Source organism: Thunnus albacares, chromosome 12, assembly GCF_914725855.1.
Source record: "Thunnus albacares chromosome 12, fThuAlb1.1, whole genome shotgun sequence".
In the NCBI taxonomy this organism is placed as follows: domain Eukaryota; kingdom Metazoa; phylum Chordata; class Actinopteri; order Scombriformes; family Scombridae; genus Thunnus; species Thunnus albacares.
The window spans coordinates 9,664,446-9,687,269 of NC_058117.1; the positions used below are offsets into that span (position 1 = coordinate 9,664,446).

The 22,824-nt window shown below is 38.5% G+C and overlaps 1 protein-coding gene across 1 annotated transcript; it reads left to right on the forward strand.

The window, feature by feature from the left end:
* The first annotated feature begins 15,567 nt into the window (after positions 1–15,567).
* Positions 15,568–20,720, forward strand: rgs18 (regulator of G protein signaling 18). The gene is made up of 5 exons (XM_044369021.1): positions 15,568–15,863; positions 16,391–16,495; positions 16,697–16,758; positions 17,330–17,496; positions 18,995–20,720. The coding sequence occupies exons 1-5, from the start codon at positions 15,742–15,744 to the stop codon at positions 19,247–19,249; spliced, it is 711 nt and encodes a 236-aa protein (XP_044224956.1). The 5' UTR covers positions 15,568–15,741; the 3' UTR covers positions 19,250–20,720.
* The last annotated feature ends 2,104 nt before the right edge of the window (positions 20,721–22,824 follow it).

Consider the following 22,824-nt stretch of genomic DNA (forward strand, 5'->3'; position numbering starts at 1 on the left):
CTCTGCTGAGTGCAGGTCTTCTAAGTAGTGCATGGCTTTCTTATTAGCCGTCTAAACTTCTTGGAGGAGGCAAGCATTTTGCACTCAAGGGGATTCTACCTCCTTTTCTAGGGCTGCTTTGCTCTTAAAGGCAAGGCTGACTATAATTTTCCTTCTTTAAGGGTGATGCTCCAAGGTGGATTTAGTGTAAATGAAACCCTATTAATTAATATAATTTTATTTCTGATAGCCAAATTTAATCTAAATGTCCAAAACAAACCCACATGAACACAGGAGGAGCATGAATTTATTAAAGTGTGTGTGTTGTGTATTCATGTCAAATTGACATATAGCTGTATAGCTGTGAATCTCCATCTACAGTATATTGTTGTTTCTCAGCTGCAAAGCACAATACAGTGACATTTATAGTGATACATTATAAAAGAAATCATTACACAATGTGTTTGATTAAACCAGTAATAACTGTTTTTTTTGGCCACTCATGGGCAGCAGAATCAATGAACACAACATTGACATATTATTACCTTTTAAGCTGATAAGTTGTACTTGTTAGTTACCAGTTGCATATTTACACATCCAGCAGTTAAGGAGCAATGTTATCATTCATTTGGAGAATGTAAATCCAATATTCTCTTTTTTTCAATATACTTTCTTTAAGATCTGTTGTTATCTTTACCAACTCCTGATTTTGCTCTTTAGCTGATAGATGCTCCACTATGTTCATCAGCTAGTACTCTGGTACCACAGGTACCACAGGCTATCACAGGCACAGATAGGTAAGCATCCTGACTCAAATTTACACCTACCGGCAATTTAGAGTTGCCAATTCACCTAAACTGCATGTCTATGGACTGTGGGAGGACACACCTGTGAAACCTGTGAAACAGGCACAAGGAGAACATGTAAACATGTAAAGACAAGCTCCAGCATGCAGATGGATTCAAACCCTTTTCAGCCTTTTGAGTGCACTGTGAGATGACAGTGTGAACCATTGAGCCAACATGGGAATTGATAGCCAAGTGAAATTGTTTTATTTAATAATCATTCAGTGAATTGCAGCTAATTCACATATATATTTTGTCTTTTTATGTGTATGCTTATGTTTTGTATCTCAGGCTTTCAGGCTGTCTCTGAATGTGTCCAATATATGAACAATTGTGAGGTCTCCTACTGAAGGCCGATAACCACACTGCTAAGGCAACTGGAGGTGAAGTGTCTCGCTTAAGGGCACTTTACTTTCAACACAAGTTGAGAAGTCTTATTCATTCACTTTCCATACTCATGTTTTCAGCCAATATTGATATTCAAATAATCACACTCCCATACATAAGCCTCAGCCTCATTCTCTAACCTTAAGGCTACTGCAGCTGTGAATAGTCCCTTACAATCTTTAAAAAGAACTTATTTCTACTTAGCTCTGCTGCAGCAATGAAAACATTAGCAGTTTTTTAAAAGTATCAAATGTGCAGTATCACACCCAGTTCATATACATAGGTAAAAACTGTGAATAGTGCAGGTAGTGGATATTACACATATAGAAAGCTGCTTTCTTTTCTTTCCACAGGCCCTGAAAACTGCCGTCATCAAGCCACTCTTAAAAAAGAACAACTAGACATGTCACTAATGAACAGTTACAGGCCCATATCAAATCTCCTGTTTTTCAGTAAAATCATTTAAAAAGTTGTTTTTCAACAGCTGAACAACTTCTTGGCACTGTTTTGATGCCTTCCAGTGAGGATTTTGAACAAACCACAGCACTGAGACTGCTCTTGTTAAGGTCTTCAGTGACATCCACTTAAACACAGACAGTGGCAGAATTTCAGTCTTAGTATTACTGGATCTCAGTGCTGCATTCAACATGGCCAACCACAACATATTACTAAACCGACTGCAAAACTGGGTGGGACTTTCTGGCACAGTGCTAAATTGGTTTGAATCCTACTTAAAGGACAGGGACTACTTTGTGTCTATAAGTAATTACACATCTGGGGCCTCTTCTGCTCAACATTTACATGCTCCCACTGCCTCAGATTATGGAAAACAACAAAATATGTTACCATTATTATGCAGACAACACAAATTTACATAACCGTATCACCAGGGGACTATGGTCCAATACAAGCACTGAGTAAGTGCATTGAACAAATCAGCGATTGGGTGTGTCAGAATTTTCTTAAATTAAACAAAGATAAAACTGAAGTAATTGTTTTTGGAGCCAAAGAAGAACAATTAAAAGTCACTCAGCTTCAATCAGTAATGTTAAAAACCACAAACTAAGTCAGAAATCTTGGTGTAGTCATGGACTCAGACCTGAATTTCAACAGCCACATTAAAACAATTATAAAGTCAGTCTACTATCACCTTAAGAATTAAAGAACTTATGTGTCAGACAACCTCAGCTGATTCAGAACGCTGCTGCTCAAGTCCTCACTAAGACCAAAAAAGTGGATCACATCACTCCAGTTCTGAGGTCTTTACACTGGCTTCCTGTCTGTCAAATAACTGATTTTAAAATACTGCTGTTGGTTTATAAAGCACTGAATGGTTTAGGGCCAAAATACATTTCTGATCTTCTGCTACATTATGAACCATACAGACCTCTCAGATCATCTGGAACTGGTCTGCGTTCTGTCCTCAAAGTCAAAGCTAAACATGGAGAAGCAGTGTTCAGTTTTTATGCTCCACATATCCGGAACAAACTCCCAGAAAACTGCAGGTCTGCTGCAACTCTCAGTTCTTTTAAATCAAGGCTGAAGACTTTTCTGTTTGCCGCTGCCTTTTATTAAATCAAATGATGATTCATTTCTTACCCTGCATTGCAACTTTTATTCTTGTATTTTATCTGTTTTGTTTTCTATTCTCTTAGCTCTTTAATGACTGTTTTTAATTGTATTTAAATGTCCCTTTATGGTGTGTTTCTTTTGCACTTTATCTCGATGCTTTTAATGTTTTATGTAAAGCAGTTTGAATTGCCTTCTTGCTGAAATGTGCTATATAAATAAACTTGCCTTGCCTTGCTTTTCATGTCATGGGACAAATATACTCACATCATTATCTGGTGAACTGTGTTAACCTTTCTTTCGTTTGGCTGTCAACACTTACATTAATAGATTTTCAGATTGTTTTCAGACTGCAAGAACACGTCATTTGCATAGCTACCAAAACAAAACTGCATAGATATTTTCTATATATACAATGGCGTCCTTGACAGTGTTGCATATTCTGTGTCTTGTCATATTTCTGAAAATTGCTATTTGAATAGATATAATTATAACAAACTGTATTAGTGTCAGGTCAGTGACCATTTAATTCCCATACTGCAAACGGGGTATATAATATATTAATATTTCACAAGGCTGCTGACACATACACACAGTAGCCATGGCAATTTACCAGTTATTGTATTGAGATATCACAAGTCATACAGAGTAATTAGACTTTGCTACACACACACATGCACACACACATACACATACACACACACACACACACACACACACACAGGCATGCAGCTTGTTTCCATTGCTTGAGAGGACATTACATCGACTTACATTCATCTTCTGGAAACTTACCCCAACTCTAACACTGACCCTAAACTTAAACCATGTCTTCACCCTAAACTTTAACGATTTACTGTATTTGGTCTTGCTTTTTGTCTCTAAAACACAAGAGTGTTTAAACAGATGTATGTCCTCATATTTCAACACGAATAATATCCTACACACACACACACACATTAGAAGGGGTCATCAGTATGATATGAAGAGGGCTTGAAACTATAAACGTGGATCCATCTCCACATTCTCCTTCTTTTACTTTACATTATTTGATTACAGTTAAGGGAATAACACACTGTGTGTACTGTAGGTATTTACTTCATGTGGGATATAATTACGATAAGAAGCACCCTGTAAACAAGCCACATTTAGTTTGATGTTTATTAGGTTTTCAAAACTGCTTTGTCCACATTCATGGTAATCAGCCAAGATCAGCCTACACTTTGATGGCTGGTTATCCTAATGATGTTCAAAACCATCACAGGTCACCTCTGGAGCACATTAAGTTGCTGCTTTATTCATTAAAAACACTTTAATGAGACTCCAATGAATTGTGTTAACTAGAGCACAAGCTATTTAGAATAACTCATAAGATTTAGTACTGTATAGTGGGCTGACAATGCTGAAAACTGCATTATAAACATTATGATGCATTTTATAACTGAATGAGGTACAGTAAGCTGTTATTAGCTGCTGTAAGAGAATAGAGGTTCCTGGTACCATCTAAGGTCTCTCCATAGTCTACGACCTCAAAGAGCTCTAGTGTTCACATCTATTTAACCCACTTCAAAGGGAAAGTCCACCCCAAAATAGAAGTTGCATATGTTGTTTCTACTATATTTTATAGTTCAGTTTTGATTTGTAAATGTGAAAACCAGTCTCTGCCTAATCAGAGCAGGAAAGATGAACATTTAAATACGCACTTAATGTTTATTGTTAGGTTGAGTAATAGGGTCATATCATTAGGTTTACATTATCAATTATCAATTACATTTTCAAGCAAGGAGACTGCTATATTGTCCAAACATAACTCTGCTTGGCTGCTTCACTTATACATGTTAGTATTTTCGGTGTGTTTCGCTGAAAGCTAATGTGTTTGCCAATGTGTTTGGCTAATGCTAAAGTTAGCTGGAGTAGCTGGAGTGTAAACTTCGGCTTATTAAAAAAAGAAAAGAAAACAGAGCTGCTAACGTTACCCTAAACTCTGATAGGACTTTTTTTCATGTAACCTGTACCAAAAAACTAATGTAGTAAGTTAGCCAGACATGCTAACTATTGCAGCTTACATTAGGACAGATAAACACACCATTTGAACCATTCCTTAAACTTTTGCTCTTGTGATTTTGGTTTGATATTGATGAAAATGTGGGTTTACCAAACAGTCAGTTGAACAACTCCTGGGACAGATCCCATGTTGATTTTACTGGGATATTGGGACATTTTCTGTTTCACAGTCAGTCACTATTATCAGTGGACCAACCTGGAGAACTCACCAATCCAAGTCTGTGTAATTACAATGTAACACCTATTTTAGGGAATGTCAGTAGGCTATTGGCAGTGAAATGCTATTTTCAGTGAACATGTTGGCTGCTGAGTCACTCAGCCTGTTTTCATCCTTCAGTGAATGACAGATTATTAATGTAGTTGTCGGTTAATTTCTGTCAAAACAGATGTTCACCATTACTAAAACAAATGATACTGAATCAATGATACTTTAAAAAGACTATATCTGACACAATCTTTGGCTAAAAATTAACTCTGCTCTCTACAGTTTAGAGCTTCTGTATGAATTGTTTAGTCCTCAAAACTTTATTATGTCCATGTGTGTAAGTAAACAGTAGGTAGAAGAATTTGTGATTTAAGGAATTTCTTTCATTCTTAGTTTTTTTTACATGATTTGTTGTGTTGATTTTAAAGAGTCCTGAGAATAATGTCAAGTACATGTGTTAAACAAGGGGAGTGTGTGCTTCTCCTCCATCTGAGACATTTCCTCATGTTGGGACAAAACACCCCATCAAAAAGAAAAAGCACAGACCACAGTTGTCCCCCTGTTGGAGTCTACAGTTTGACCGATGGATAGTTTTATCTGTGACCTGGTTTCTTTGCATATTAATCACGCTTCCATCCTTGTATGCTCCCAGGCAGAGGGATTTCACAGATAACAGTCTGTTTATAGTACACTGATAATTGGCGCAACGTGTTTCACAGACCATCAGCCAAATAATTCACTCTAATTAGACGTGCTTCATACAAACGGTGAGCAGGAGAACTGAACTTTGAGAGATTGTAAGCTATTGAAGAGGGAACGGGAGACAGAGAGGAAAGGGGAAGTAGGGAAGGATGGAAACCTCAATGATGACTCTCCCAATAATTTAGAGAGAGAGTGAGGCAGAGGGGAAAGAGAGAAAGCAGGTGGCACTATGGCAGCATTTCATGATTTACCATAAATACCAGTGGTCTAAATTAAAATATGAGGATGTACACTGTAATTAGAGATAAGATAGCATGCAGTTGGATGGACGTGACTCACTTTCTTCTACATAGTGAAAGAGAGATCAGGAGTCACAGGAGAGCTTTTTGTGCAGCAATATTGTTCAATTAGGACACGTATTGATTTACAACGGACACAATACTGCTTTGGGAATGTGCAGAACATAATCTTTTTATTTGGTATAGATTACTACACAGACACTTCACATCCAGTAGAGCTACCACCATCTACTACAAGTCTGCAATTCTTTTCTCTATATTAAAATAACAATAATGAATGCAAAATGTTGCTTGGATTTTTAATTAATTGCTGTATTTTTAGTAAAAATGTTCCAGAGGTGACCTTTGGGCAGCAGGGTGGCGTAGCGAGTAGGGTTACTGACCTCAATAACAGAGGACTTGGCAAGAAACCTTCTTACCGAAACATCCTTGAGCTTGACACTGATTCCCTACCAGCTCCAGGACTACTGGCCTATAACTGACTCTGACCTCTGACCTCCCTGCAGAGTGGAGTTAAATGAATCAAAAAATCTCTGTGCTTTCAGGCATGATACGCTATCTACTTTTTCCCCCTGGCTGCTTGGGTGAGATAGCAGCACCGGTCAAACAGATTCAGTGAGAAGCAGGAGCACTCAATCATAATTATGCAAGAGTATGTGAGAGATTAGTATTTATTTAAACATGGCTAAGATTTTCTATTCAGGCAAAACTGACACACATTAGTATTCATACCGTAAATAATAATGATGGGAAAATACAGAAAAATAATCATGAAGTCCATTTCAGGCTATAATCTGTTCACCTTAGTGTTAAAATTATTATTCTGGGAAGAGAGGACTGAGGATGGATATGTAAATTTAACTTAAAAAAAACAAGTATCACACTGATATGAAATAGGACAGCAGAGGATGGCACAAAATGCTGGTCCAGTAGAGAGGCTCTTCACATTGGAACTCCAATCTGTGTCACAGCTTGAGTCTGTTCTCTCATAGTCCAGCATTCAAACGTGTATTACATTTCTTGCTATGGAGCCGGACTGAGGTCGAATGTGAAATATCAACAGTCTGTCTGCGAAGTTTCAGCAGTCCAACAGGCATTCGTGCTCCAACATCTGTCACAGAGAAAATAGGGCGGCTTCCTCATCCAACCTGAGGAGCAAAGCCATTTGTTGCTTCCCTCTCTGGCTTAATCAGAGACGCAAATGCTTTCAGCTAATTGATTAAAATGATCTCTGTATTTTACAGCAATGTCATTAGCATCCCTATGATTCTGGCAGCTGCAGTGGCTGTGCGCCTACCTGCATTTGCTTGGTGTTTGATTGTATTATGACTATTCCTAAAAGGTTTTTGACTAAAATTAAAAATGAGACTTGTTGATAGTAGAGTTTCAATTATGTGCATTGACAGAAAACACATGACAAAAGCCAGCTTACTGAGCAGTCATCTTATTTATGCATTTTCTCATATATCAACAGAAAAGTTTGATCTGATTACAAAGACAGGCTTGCAGATGCAGTCTCTCCTCAGGAGTAAATGTTTATTGATCAAGAAAGACTTGGGCATGTAAATTCTAATTTGTATGTGTGTGTTGTCTGGTGCAGGGTGGCTGCAGAGTAGAATCCATCACTATTGGCATGTGGACCTGATTACTGAAGAGACTCTGAAAGTCTCATAGACCTATGATAAAGAACTCTGTCCAGGCCTCTTTACAACCACATCACTCAGGGTGTCTGCACAAAGGAACAGTGCATTGCAAAAAAAAAAAAAAAAAAACTCACGTTGCAGCCCTCCTCTTTGCACAATCGCCTTAACCAGGCTGTATCCCAGTAGAGACACAGGAAGACATTTAAACTCTCCAGAAAATAAGGCTACAGGTTATTTTAAGAAAGTAAAAATAACCCTAAATTTAAAGAAAAGAAAGAACCTAAATTTAAATCACATTAAAACATAAATCTCTCCGTGAGTGTGAAACTGTGGAAACAGTGTAAGCGAAAACAGATGTAATATTCATGTGGAGGCTGAGTGGTGGAATCTGACTTGCATTTGATTCTCACTTGAAATTAGATTCAGCAGCAGAGCCAATTTGTTCACGAGAGTAGGTGGGGTGGTCCATTTTGATTTTGAAACGCCATACTGGCAAAAGACAAAAATAAAATGTGAAAAACGATCTTTGCAGCAGCGCGTATGGTAATCAGAAAACAGTTAGCATTTTGCAACTGCAGGCAGAAAAGCCCGGTCTGACTAAGCTCCTGGCTTACACAGCGAGTATAGACAGTGCATCTTGTATGTGCCTTATTATACGTAACTGTTAGCAGACAAAGAAATGAATCATCCTGTTTATAGTCTTTTCTTCCAACTAAGGAAAACATCTCCCATGTCTCAAAGTAGCTTTTCCTACTCATAAGAACATCCAACTTGGTTTCCTATGTGTCCTGAATATGTTTAACTTTTGGTTGTGTTATGATTCCTCAACAACATTGGGTGGCAGCATTGAGTCTGTTTTGCCTGTCAAAGCATCTTAAGCAGGGTTCATATGTAAACAAAGTAGCCTGATCAGCATTGTCTATGAGAACTAGATTGCTGCTCATGGATTACAGATACCCATATACTATACAGTGTAATTTAAAGTATGTGACTAGCTTATCTGACACTGTCCTTAAATTACTGGAAGTTGTAAGGCTTTACAACTTCCAGTAATTTAAGAGCGTCAACCAATGCTAAAGACTATTTAAAATAATATTTGATAGAAATGCTTTGCTGTAAGTTCCCCAATCTGATGTTGTTGGTTCAGTTCAAGAGTGTCAACAAATTCTGAATAAGTGTTGATGAGTCATTTCCCGTACCACGGGCATTTCACATTAAACCAGAGCAAACATTTTTTGCCTTCCTGTACATTCCCCATTCACACCACAGTGCTCACTTACTGCTGTGACCTGTAGACTAAATTATTTGCACTGAACTGAAGCACGCCTTTCATCTGTGGAGGGAGCACCTGTGTGACTCACTCTAAGGGAAATGATGTACCCAGTTTGCAGCCATGTTGCTGTGTGTACAGTGTCTGTCTGCTTCTCAGACACATCAGCTAAAAGTGAAGCTCATTTCCTGGAAGCGCTCAACCTTCTTGTAAAGTATAATGAGGGAGATCCCACGCCTGATGGCAAAGCTGTGAACCAGCAAAACCTGTGAAAAGCATTTCAAATGTGTTTTTGAAGAGATTTCATCCTTAAAACCAGCATACTGGTTGTTTATAGTACATTGAACAGATAAGAGACGTGCTAACACTATCACATAATGTAAGCACAAATGAGATTTTTATTTCCAGATCTTACTAATTTCCTCTTTTTTAGGTCTTATTTTTCAGACCTACCTCTGTGAAAATAAAAGCTTTCATGAGTTTGGGGACAGATCCACACACATACAAGATTCTGGACAGACTATAGAAAAACACCATTATGCAAAATAATATTTAGTTTAAGTTAAATAACATGTTATTTTAATGTGGACCATTGTTGTTCATGTATCTTCTGCTTTCTCTCTGGATGTGCTCTGCTCTGCGTCGCACTCCTTCTCAGTACTTTTTGTCTCCCACATAGAAATATGACCAGCAGGAAAAAAATGACAAAAATTTATCATATTTACAGTACCAGTTCATGGGAAAGTAAACTATACTGTCATGACCCTTACATAAGTGACTATTGTCTGACTCTAATTATGATGTAATTCATGTTACAATACGAAGCCAACATGTCCATGTCTATGTTCCATTTGTCCAATAATGCAGTAGCTCCATGATGGTCTACATATGTGGTTTGCTAATGGAGCCAGGAGGAGCTTCAAGTGGGGCCCATGTGAATAAACCCCAGGCATCACATGGACTGCTTTTGTGTCCATTTAATTGGGCTCATGTTTCAACCAAGATGGGCCCAGTTTTGCCCATCAGGTTATCTACAGCATACAGCTTTCCTTTTGTTTTGCAGTCACTACACAGACCCCCGAACCACCCAGTAGGAGTCATTAGTGCAATGACGCCATCTGCACAACTGTAAGCCTCGAAGCTGAAAAGCACTTCAACTGGGTATTGAACCTGGTTTGCTGCAGTGGTGGCACTGTTGTTCTTCTAGTACCACACAAACTTCAATTCACCAACTAATGAATGTAAGCTGAGAGGTTTGCTTGTGCAGGCAGTTAATATTAAAAGTTGTCTTGCATGGGAGAGGTAGAGATTTGCAAATGAAGGTTGATTTAAGATTTAGATTTCCTCTCTTTGGACACTATCCCTCCTCGGTAACCAAGAGAAATCTCACTTTGGGTTCACTATTGGCATAAGGATCCCATTTGCCTCATTAGTGACCCACATGGGCAGGAATGCATTGGAACATATACAGAGTCAATATACAGATACTGTCTGACAAGACATACTGTAAATGTCATTCTGGATCTCATCACTGTTCAGTCAGCCAAGTCATGTGGAATTGATTTTTCTGTGAATGTAGATGTTCAGGGTTGATGTTTGGCGTCCAGGGTCTGACCTTGTCAATTCCTACAAGGATACACCGAGCTCAGCATATCAGGGAGTGGGGGGTGACAATAATGTAGACTCAGGTCCTACAGATGGATGCTGGGGTGGACGTGGGGATTTTGAAATGCTATATGAATAGCAGCAGTATAGCTTTCAGGTAAGCAAAAGCATTGATATTGGATGATCCTGCAAAACCGTTATTCAATGCCAACGTTTTAAAAAGCTTGCTTTCTAAAATATATGGAAATGTCAATGACAGTATAGTTTATGTTAGGGAAAGATTGTGGTTATGGCAAAGAAATTGTAGTATGGTTAGGGTTGGGTAACTAAAACGCATGGTTGTTAATTGTTATTAACGGTTAATAAAAAGCAGACATTAATTACAGGTCTGTGATGCAAACCCCAGTCTCCTGCATGAAAGTCAGACATGCACCATCCAAAATAAAAGGTACAGTATTTTCTACATAGGCACTGACTGCTGGCACTCAATGTGAATCATCTAATGAACATAATTTCCAGGATACTGAGTAGTAATCCCTCTCAGCAAACCTATACCTTGACCATCTTTACCCTTATACCATCCTGTTTGGTCCTATCACTGCACTTCACCACTGCAATTGTGTAGGAATCCAGAACTGGTGAATTTTGATTTCCAAACTGACATATGGTACATTTTGTCAGATAAAACTTTTTTCTTTCTTTAAAACAAACATTTAATGAAGGAATGAGTGCATATAACAATTCTGATATAAAAAAGTGAGACAGAAATAAAATAATAATTACATGCTGATGTCAGTAAATAGAATGTCTAATATGGCACATGATGAAAAGAAATAGTTCTTCAGTCGTCTGTCCTGGTTCGAAATACTGTAATCTCTCGGGGAAGATCAAGGCCTTATCGATGCCCAGCCTCTCCACTGAACACCCAAATGTCTTCCTCTTCATCATACTTGCAGTGTCCCATTTTTAGATGAAAGCAATCCCAGCATGGCATATTGTTCATTTGGCATTTGACTGCAGGAACACAAAGGGAATATTCAAATTATGTACACTTTCAAGAAATTTCAAACCTTTTCTGTATTTGCTGTAGGTTTATTTGTGTTTTTCTGTGGTAATGTGTGTGGTATCTTGCTAGTTCCATGGAGTCTATAGACTCAGATATGTTTTCTTTTTTTTCTCGCTCGACTTGATGGTGTTTTCACACCCAATGACGCAATGTGCAGACAAACAGTACGACTAGGCTTAAGTGAACAGATGTTTTCATACAGGAAGTAACACAACCCCTTCTTCCCCTTCACCCACTTCTGTTACGGTGGAGTGCAGGCAGGTGGACCCAAGTGTTAGAGACGGCAGGCTGACAGAATCTAACAGCTATTTATTGTAACTAACAAAAACTGTAGCTCAGGAACAGGCAAAATGAACAGACGATTTGACAAAGACTTAACTGAAAACTGGACTTAAATACAGACAGAACCAACAAGGGAATAGGGAACAGGTGACCAGGCAGGAGGACAGGCAGGGAGCCGATTGGCTGGGAGAACAAATTGGACAGGGCAGGGTTGACGAGGCTGATGCAGGGCAGGTATGGAGGGAAAAACAGGCTGGAGAGGAGTACAGGAACACAGGAGGGACTTACAGAGCAAACAGATAACCAAAACCTCGAAAACACAATGAGACCAGACAGGACCTGTGACAGGAACATGACAGTGTCAGCACTTTGCAGTTTCAATTCCATCACTTCCCTTTTCACCAAGCAACATCCAAATCACCCTCATATCTACATGTTATCACTTGCCACAGATGTGCAGTATTGTTTACTGATGCCGTTATACAGCAGTTATATAAATGAGGAAACTCATGCAATTAACAAATTCCCATCAATCATGTGATTTCAGTGTAACTGCTGTGTGCTGACAATAATTATTTCTTTCCTCACTGACACTTCAGAGAAACTGCTTGTATCTGAGCTAAATTGCTTTTAGGCAAACCTCTCTTTTACAGCAGCAATAGATGCATGAGCACAGTCTTGCCTCTGTTTTTGTTCTAACAATTTATAATCTCATTGCATGAAGAACTAACCACAAGATCTGGCGCTGGTGAAATAGTTACATGATTAAAACTGTAAATGAGAATATTATTTCAAAATGAACAAATAAAACTATCCTAATCTTTTGTGCCCAGCTGGCAGGAGCACTTTCTTGGCTCTGTGGGTGTATTGATTTTGTTGGTTCTCTCATCTGGTATGTTGACAAGAGGCAAATACATACAGCGAAGCTAAATGACTGCTATTTAATTTGGTTTCAGTGATTCAGCAGTCCGCTGTTTACCTGAAGGCAAAGGATACTGCAGCTTCAGTTTATTGGACCACTGGGCTGGAGCTGCATACATTAGCAGCACAGAATTAGTCTCTTGTAATCAATGTGTGTTGTTTTTAATGTGAGTTTGATAAACGCTTTGATTTAGCCTGAAGTTACTTGGGTGTTTAACATGTAAAGAGAATTTTGACATTGCAGTTTTTTTGTGAATATGACTGCTGGACTGTTTGTGTTTTCTTCAAAACAGCCTATTGCATGAATGTATAACAGACGTTAAGGTGGCACCATACTCCGTCAGCTCCACACCTCTACAATGATGGAATTGGGAGGGAAATGTGACATTTACACCTACTTCATGCAACCATTGGCCAGGTGTATAGAGGTGAAAAAGTAAGCAGGGCTTGAAGCTCCTCTCTCAAGCTCTCTGTTTTCATTGTGTAGACAACTATTTCTGTCACTTTTCACGTGAACAACCAAGTGAAACACTATGAATGCCTTCAAGGACAGAAATCGTGTGCAATTATTTCCATACTTCAACAAATTTAATGTCGTAGATTCTCTTTGACTGTAGGCTTTTCACCCCTCCTTCGAGATCGGTCATTCAGAACAGCTATAAACACATGGTCAGATAACGTGTTGTACTAACTTGTTCTTTTCTAGTATAACTCGGCTCTTACGGTTGCTTTGTACCAATCATGTGTACACATGTATGCCTTTGCTGTGCTAATGCAAGATTTTCAGTTCTTGTGGACATGTCTCCACCTCCATTCCCACCACCAACAAATACACACCACCTCTGCTGTGCATATTTAGCAAGACTGTCTGTGATATGGGGAAGGTCAAGAGTTATATAAAAGGTGAGAGCTTCTTTTGATGTCTCTCTTTCTCTCTTCTGCTGCCAATGCTAACATAAGCAAACTTGCTAAACTTATTGGTTCTTTATGTGTTCGGTGTTTAGGTGTTAGGTGTAAGTAACTTGTATTAAAAGAGCTGTTATTACTCTTCTTTGTGACAATTTGGCAGAGCAGAGCTTGAAGTCCTTTTTTTGCTTTGATCATTATCATTAATCTTAAAATGACACCAAACCGCTAACTGTCTCCTTCTCTGCCTTCCTGCTCAACTAACGTGAGCCTAGTGTAACGTTGCAATAAAGTAGTATGGGGTGCGTATGTGTCAGAGCAGTTTTATGATTATGAGCACAACCCACCAAGCATCCGACATCTACAAATGTTGTTTTTTGGGCCGTAATTTGCTAGTTCCGCTATGTCTAGTCCATCTGATATGGTCTTTACTAGCTCAGTCCACATTTAGCCCAAATATAGCTTTAATATATTAATTACACTGAATCATAAAATGATGATTTATCTTGATGAAAACTGGTGCTGGGTGTAGATCTGCCCAAACTACATAGTCAACCTTGATACTGCATATTGTATGTGAGGCTGCCTGATGCTGGTATTGGTATTGAGGCCCTGAACTTGCCTTGCATCGCACCACATTAAATGGGTTTCCACTTTTAAGAAGTTAGATACTGTATGCTCTTTATCTCTTTGCTATTGCTGCTGTAACATTGTTGCTAAGTTCAATAATTCAGTTTTAACTGCTGGACACAAGATGTCTCCTACTTTACCGAAAAGTCCATCCATTATCAGTATGTCCACTGGAGGCTTCAAGTTTCCACATCACACTTAAGCTGCATACTTGACCACTGTAGGCTTCCCAATAAGTAGTGATGTCACTCATGATCGTGTGTACACATCTTAAACTGAAATTTCATCTGAACACAGAGAAACTTCCCCCCCTCAGCAGATGAATGTGAAAGCAGCCTTCTAGTGTCAAACTCTGCACATACATCATTCTGCACAGTAAGCATCCAAGTGAAGCAACAATGAACAAAATACATTTTAGAGTGAAGGGGACTTTAAGGAACATATCATCGTTAAATTGAGTTAAACTACCATATGACTACTTCATTTTGGTAGACCAGCTGCTTTTTCTTCCAGTGCTTTATTAATTTGTTCATTTGTTGTTGTCAAAACTAGAGGAACATTGTCTCCTACTTGATATCTTTAAAGGCAGTCGCGCTCACTCTAACAGAGACATCACATTTGTCTCCATCTGCCCTAGAATGCACCTATTCCCTGTTGTTTTCCACCGTGTCACAGTGAGTTTGTCTTTCTCCATTAAGGCTCTGATGTTCTGGAAAGAGCTAAGCCCAGACTCTGCGCAGACACATTTTATTATTCATTACATTTTATTCTTTCCATCTCTGCACTGTCTGGTCTTGCTGGTGGTGCAAGTGGAATTGCAGAACAGACCTGACCTCTTGTATAACACCCAGGATCTCACAACATTTATTAACAAGCTTGATGTTATTAATACAATATCAACTATATAACTGCATTGTATCAATGAGTGTATAAATACCATGGTCCTTCAATCCCTACAGGATCTATGAAAACTCGGAAAACACCAGTTCTTTATGTTATCTGGCTTATTTGGTAATATGCTTGAACATGATAAAATGTATCAGATTATCAAGACAACATATTACCTCAAGCAAAAAAAAAAAAAAACAAATCAAAAAACCTAACCTATGAATGAGTGTATGCAGCTGTCTTTTTAAAAAAAAAAAAGTAAACTGTTGACAGGATGTTGAATCCAGGGGGGTTTCTGTATCAGTGATAGAGCTGTTAGCAGTAAGTGCTTACACCATTACAGGAAGTAGAGCAAAAGGTATGGGAAATGAAATGCAAGCAGGGTTTATAAATGACGGGGTGGTTCATCGCATGATGGGTTAACATTTTTCAGAGAGCTATTTGTGGCCTGCAGCTTCACACGCCAGATACAGACAGAACAGCATGGAAACGCTTCTTTTTCTATTTCCTCAATTCAACTACATGGCCCCAAAGGAGGAAGCATATTTCAAAATGCTTGGTCCAGAAGACTTGCAGGCACCAAAGATGAAGGACGATAATAGCAGGTTGGTGTGTGAACCTCAGTTGTTTTTGAATGTTTACTTGATTTGGAAATGGGTAATTTAACTGTTTGGTTTAAATAAACGCACGTTGAAGCTCACGTCAATAATCTGAGTGGTGCAACTTTTATCACGAAAAATCAGGTTAGGCAATAGTTTTTTTCCGTATAGAGAAGTCTTACTTTTCTAAAGTGTAGCATAACACCATCGTAAAAGATATGTGATGTTTCTTTATAGTACCTTGTGTGAGTGTGACTGAAAGCTACTCGCGCTACGTAAAGTTGACTTTTAAAAGCCGTTGTCCTCCATGATGAGTCTTTGCTTCCTTTTTGTAACGTGCATATGTGACTTGTCTTGTGATTTGTATTATACCACAAAAACATTTTGTAATGTATAGCATGCCATGTAAACCACATTGAAAATGTGTCTGTGAGGAGTAATTCTTTGATAAAACTGCTGATTTGGTGAATAGTACCGCAGTTTAACGTGGAGACAGTTTGTGGAACTTGATGTATTTTCTCCTTTGTTTGCAGACAGAAAGACAAGGAGAGGAAGAGCCGACTAAGCCTTTTTCTCACCAAGTCTGGTTCTCATGAAAACGTCAGTCCCCATAAAAAGACAAATACAACACCCAGCAAGTGAGGCAAAATCCATTATTTTCATATACAGGCAATGTTGTTTTGACAAGTATTATTCATTTTGAACCTAAGTTTCAAGTATTCTCCGTGACTACTGCACACTTACAGAAACATGGCACCTAGGTGTCTAATGAGACGAGAATCCATAACATTTGTGCTGCATCATTAGGTAAGAGCTGACCACATCTCTGATTTTTTCAGCATCTCACCAGAGGCAGCTTTGCAGTGGAGCGACTCCTTTGAAGAACTGCTAAAGCACTCAGGTCAGATTAATGCCTGAAATTTCTCAAAAAACTTGTGTTGAAAAGCTGTCCAAAACGGTTTCTTCTGCTGTCAAACAATATGCTCCATTTGAGTAGTAAACTGTTTTGGAGTGCTAGAGGCAATAAATAGTTAATGAAGAGAGCAGTGAGAGTTTCACTACATCTTTTAATGTGTGTTAACACAGATGGTAATACAGAAACTGTGCAACTTCCTCATCACAAAAGTTTAAAAACAATGAAACACTTTAAACCCCTGTATGTGCTCATTTGGGGATAGTTAATATAGTGAATGCTACATAATGAAGATAACATTAATATTTAGGTACACTGAAGCTATATAATATTTCTAGATAATTGAATTGTTTATACACTGAGCACATTTTAGTGGCTTTTGGATGAGGAAGTTATGGAAAGTCTATTCCCCATTTGTGCATGCTTTTATAATCAAACGTGAGCCTATTATCCACCATGCACAGAAAAATGAAAAGATTTTGTTTTTAACAGCTATCTAGTTTCTTTTACTGTCACTTTAGTATCTAAATGTGTGTCTGTCTCTGTGTCTCTACATCAGATGGTGTGGAAACCTTCTCTCAGTTCCTCAAGACAGAGTTCAGTGAGGAAAACATCGAGTTCTGGTTGGCCTGTGAAGAATACAAGACCATTGATTCTGAGACGAAGCTGCTGTCCAAAGCCAAATATATTTATACAGTTTTTATTGAATCGGATGCCCCTAAAGAGGTACGGCACGGCGTGTTTATTTATCATAAAATGCAATGGAGCTGAAAAGGCTCAAACAGCCCCTGCAGTTCTGCATTTTCTTTGACTTATTTGTCACTGAGGGCTGTTGGTGGTCTGAAATATTTATGTCACTGTAATAAAAATAACAGTGGGTGAATTCTGAAGCACTGTGTAGTCAGCCTGCAGCAGGTTGACCTTTGAGAACAGTTGTTAGGAGCAGCAGCTTTTTGAGGTCATGCATCTAGTGCATGCAAGGCTGCAAAGCAGGTCGGGTTATTTCTGTAAGAGACAGTTGCGGCCTCAAAGGTTTCCATTCCCTTTGCAAGGATGATACGACCACCATCCGATAAGCTTTCAGGGCCTGCAGCAGATCTGACCGTTGAGAGCTGCCGTCTGGTTTGAGGTTGTGACATTCCTCTGCAGAACCGGAGAGAGCATCACCCACACACTTTCAGTCTAAATGAATGTATAAATATCACAGATAGTTGTTTGAAGCATGCTGCAGCAACATTTAAGCATACACCAACTCGAGTGATTTGCAGGGTGATCCAAATGTAAATGAACGTGACCTTCACTACCGATGGTGGAAGATAATGTGATTTCATAGACATGAATATACTGAGAGCTATGTTACTAGTGATTGTTTTTGTTGCTGCGTACAAGAAGCTGTAAATCTCTCAAAGGAATACTCTTTAAAGACAATTCACAGTCTATAATTCCCATAATTATGATGGTCTTAATGAGTATTTTTAAACAAACAACTAATTCACAAAACTAGGAACCAGGAAATGAACATCCTTATCTATCATGATAACCATAATATGTTTTTCGAATCTAATGTGCGTCAGTGATTGTTTAGTTTAGCTTTAAACTCAAATTAGCTTGAGGTCATGTGATGGCAACAAAAACAAAGAATTGCTCCTTAGTACTCTGACAATGTCCACAAAGTCACATTCTTATTCATTACAAAAAGAGCTGTATCTGAAAAGAGCATAAATCAAATCCAAAGAATGCCAAGTTGATGCTTGTGCCCCTAAATAAAAGCATCCGTCTAAGGGGAGAGCCCAGAAATTGACTTGTTTGATGTAATGCATGTTGTCTTTTTTAAAACTTAAAGATGTTGATTTTCTCTGCTGTTTTAAAAGGCTCTACCTCACACTGTTGTCAGTGTGGATCTTGGGGTTTCCCCTTTCTTCTTGTCACCATCTGAGAAATTCTCAGTTGGCAACAAATCTTCTTGGATGTTTATCTGTCTCATTTTCTGACAGATAGTGTCCATTATTAATTCTAAAAGGAAATTGCAGAACAAGGTCTGTTATTGAGTTGTTTTGAGCCTTATCCAAATTCACCATGGAGGACACAAAATCCCTAACTGACGTGTTCAAATCCAGATATAAGTGTGCGTGACCATGTCATGGTGTGAATTTAATGTATTTAACGGATCTGCCCTTTTCATCATTGTCCTAATTTCCTTCTCATCCGCTTACCTCTCACTCAGGTCAACATCGACTACAACACCAAGATGGCCATCCAGAAGAACATAGCCCAGCCCACAAAGAGCTGTTTTGAAGCCGCCCAGATGAAAGTCTACAGCCTGATGAAAAAGGACTCCTACCCCAGGTTCCTGCACTCTGACATTTATCTGCGTCTCTCCAGGAGGAAAGGCCCGGGAGCCACCATGTTTCGCAGAAGGTCACGCTCCTGTGTATTCAACGAGAGAGGCGAGGCCACAACTGAATCCCCGGCCTGGTAGTTATATGCCGCAGTATCATTTCAGACATATTAGCTCAGTCATTATGTAGAATGACAGGATTATTATGAAGAAGATAATCCATGATGAGAAGCACAATTGTTAAAAAGTAATGTGTGGTGCAGAGGCTAATTATCCACAGGTCTGCAGAATTAGTTATTTTTTATAACCACAGGGTTCAAAGTGGATTATCCCACTTACATTGTACCACGGCAACATGCCACAGATTAAAATTGAAAAGGCTATTTTTTTTTTTTTTTTTTTTTTTAATTTTGAGATTTCTTGCCAAGAGTTAGAGGAAAAGATTGATACCATTCTCATTTCTGTGCACTAAATATGAAGCAACAGGCAGCATCCAGTTAACTTAGCTTAGCATAAAGACTGGACACAGGGGGAAACAGCTAGTGTGGCTCAGAAATGTTGCCAAGAAATAGTCCAGCACATAACCCCTCATAAAATCACAACTTGCTGCTTTTACACTTCCGTTTTTTGCACAGATTAAACAAACCAGATATAACATGTTAACATGTCCCAGTCTTTACGCTAAGCTAAGCTAATTGGCTGCTGGTAGAAGCTTTATATTTACTGTTCAAATATTGATCTCATCATCTAATTCTTAGCAAGAAACCAAAGAAGAGAAAACGTCAAACATTTCCTTTAAATACTATACTACAGAGCTGGATAAATGCTGAAACAATTAGCCTTTCAGATACAAGTATAAATTTACAAAGGTTATTAGGTCACCACATCAGAGCCATGTGGTTATCTGAAAATAATGGTAACCCTGCAGCCAATCAGAACTGGGTACTCTCTGTGGTCATTAAACCAGACTATTCTGCTGCAGTTGGAACAATATCTGTCCTCTTTCTCTGAGCTTGTGGATTCACCTTTCATTGATGTTTTTATTTTTTTCTTAAATTTTCAAAACTTGAATGATAAAGGGATGGTTGGAGACAGTATCTCAGCTGAAGTGCCTACTGACAGTATCCAGCCAGCTGTACAACCAACCACTCTGAAGTGACTTCAGACATGTTACATTTCCGTTGCTTTGTCTTCCAATTTAGCAATAGCACCTTATACAACATTAATACCGTTGATACGGCTTACAAGCTAATTTGACCATATCTCATTAAAATGGAGTCATGATTGTATCCCTCACACTGTCCAATCCCCTCCAGACTAACTTGCAGTGAAAGCCTGCAGCCATGGTGACTGCAAAGCACTGAAACTTTTTAATGAGGGATACAGATCCCTCATTTTTGTTATCAATTAAAATATATCACATTTTCAGACACAGAAAATGCATATATCTTCTTTGAATACTAATATTACATTTCATTAATTATGATTGCTGTTTCAGTTCGCTACCATCTAATTTATGTATTACTATAATCATATGTTTTGCCTTGCTGTTGTAAAATGTACATATTTTACTATGTGGAATAATTCAAATAAACACTTTCTTATAAACGCAGTTTTAATGAGGCTTTTTAGTGTTATTAATTAGTTTGAATGACCACATCTAAATGAGACAAATGGAGTCATAATGTGTGCATATTACACTAGTGGGGAAAATTGTGTGGCTCCCTATTCCAAATCACTGAAAAATTAATAGACCTTATCAACTCCCACCACTCTAGCACAGAATTATTCATGTTACTGTATGAATGCACAAGCTATACTTCTTACAGAGACAAATACGTATTAATTCAAAACTGTCAGTGATCCCACTGAGTTCACCCCCAAATTCTTGAATATGTATGCATGGGACAGAATATATACAACATACATGTGCACACACATACAGCTGTAGATACACACAGAGCTGGTTTAGCTCATTAACACGGATGTCAGCGTTTCTAGTAGCCTTCAGAGGGATGAGGTCCATCTCAACTCAAGTTACTGTCATTTTACAAAAACCTACGTGGAATACCTCACAGTTTACATTAATTATGCATAAATCTAGACGGCACAAACATGCGTACACTGCAGTTCCTGCTGTCTTCTTACTCGAATAGTCAGAGAACGGGGGAAAATGTAATGATGTGTTAACAAAGCTAAAGGAGCTCAGCTGGCCTGCCAAATTCATCACAGCTTAAGATTAGTTGCCCGCTAAGAATTTGCTGGCAGATTTCTTGTTTCTTTCCATTGGTATTTAAATTTGTGACTCAGTCTGCACTAAAAGCTTCTGAAATCGTCCCCAAGTTAAAGATGTAACAGAACAGTAAGAAAGCAGTTTGCCTGAAGATATGAAGCTTGTAATATGAGATGAATACTCGTCTATGAGGAGTTTAAAACAAAAGAATTGATTGTAAGGTGTTTAGTAGTGGAGTTTTACACAGATTCTCAAACAAACTGATTTCTTTTAAAAGATTCATCAATCTTAGACAAAGTCTGTCAGTAGTTTTGCACTCTTGAACTCCAGTTTCCAAACTTTTATGTCACAAGTTCCCCTTTTCAGAGCCAGTTTGTTCCAGGGTTCTCCACCCAGTAAACTCTTTTATCTGGCTCTATGTGAGCCAAATTTAGTAAAGGATTTGATGACTCTGAGGCTTAGATATTCAGTTGTGAAATTTCCCCCTTACAAATCTATTTGCACTTGATGCTGCTGCCGGCCTGCAACAATATTGACAGACCTAAATAAATAGAAGGCTGAGTTCAGTTTGAAACTCCCAAGGCGAGAGTTTATACGTTCCATCCTAAACATTGTACTTCAATTGACGTATTCAGATTATATTTATGTGAAGCAGTTGATATAACTGAGTGGGTCCTGCTTGACAAACAACTTCCCTCCACTCTGAAAGTGGCCACAGCTCAAGGATTAAGCAGTGGTCATCAATGAATAGATGCAGGCAGTAAATAACTCTAAAAACGATCTTTGCAGACTGAGGGCTAAATATAATTGAAACCAATTGTGTGAGGAAGGCTCTATGTCAGACATCAAACCTGCTTGCTTACTTAAATACTTTCAGGGGTTAGAAATTTAATTCAAACAGCTTTTTTGGTAACATCCTCATCCTACACCAATCCTACAATATAGCCCCAGTAGAAGGGTCAAAATCCCTTTCATGTTCACATGAATAAAGCAAACGGGACCAACAGTGAAAAGAAAGATACAAATTTAAAGCTGTCATCAATTACAGAGAAAAGGTGGACACATGAGGGAATTGTAAAATAAAGAGAGGGGGCCTGGAGAGGACTAGAGTGCCACCCTGTGTATGGCAAAAATATTGCCATACACAGCATCGCTGTATCACTAGCCATACGCAGTATGTTTCACTGTAGATGTGGGTATGAAAAGAAGTCAAAGCTCTTAGACAAAATGAACCATTTCATGGTTGTATGGAGTCTCTTTGTCCTTGGATGCTATTAACACTGACCATGCAGGTGTGCATGAATAACTTTTTATGTGCATGAAGGCTAAATCACATCGGGAGAAAACTGCTTGGATGTTCTGCATGTAAACAACACTCCTCAGTATAGTCATCATATCTTTGCTGGCAGTGCCTTTTTTGAAAAACAAATTCCTCAACCTGGTCAGTCTACACACATGCAAATATGGGCAGCCTGAGTGTTTT

Excerpts from the sequence above, each read along its gene's own strand:
- rgs18 (XM_044369021.1), top strand. The coding sequence starts at position 15,742 with ATGGAAACGCTTCTTTTTCTATTTCCTCAATTCAACTACATGGCCCCA. Across the intron at positions 15,864-16,390 it reads ATGAAGGACGATAATAGCAG|ACAGAAAGACAAGGAGAGGA; the intron begins GTTGGTGTGTGA and ends CTTTGTTTGCAG. Across the intron at positions 16,496-16,696 it reads ACAAATACAACACCCAGCAA|CATCTCACCAGAGGCAGCTT; the intron begins GTGAGGCAAAAT and ends TGATTTTTTCAG.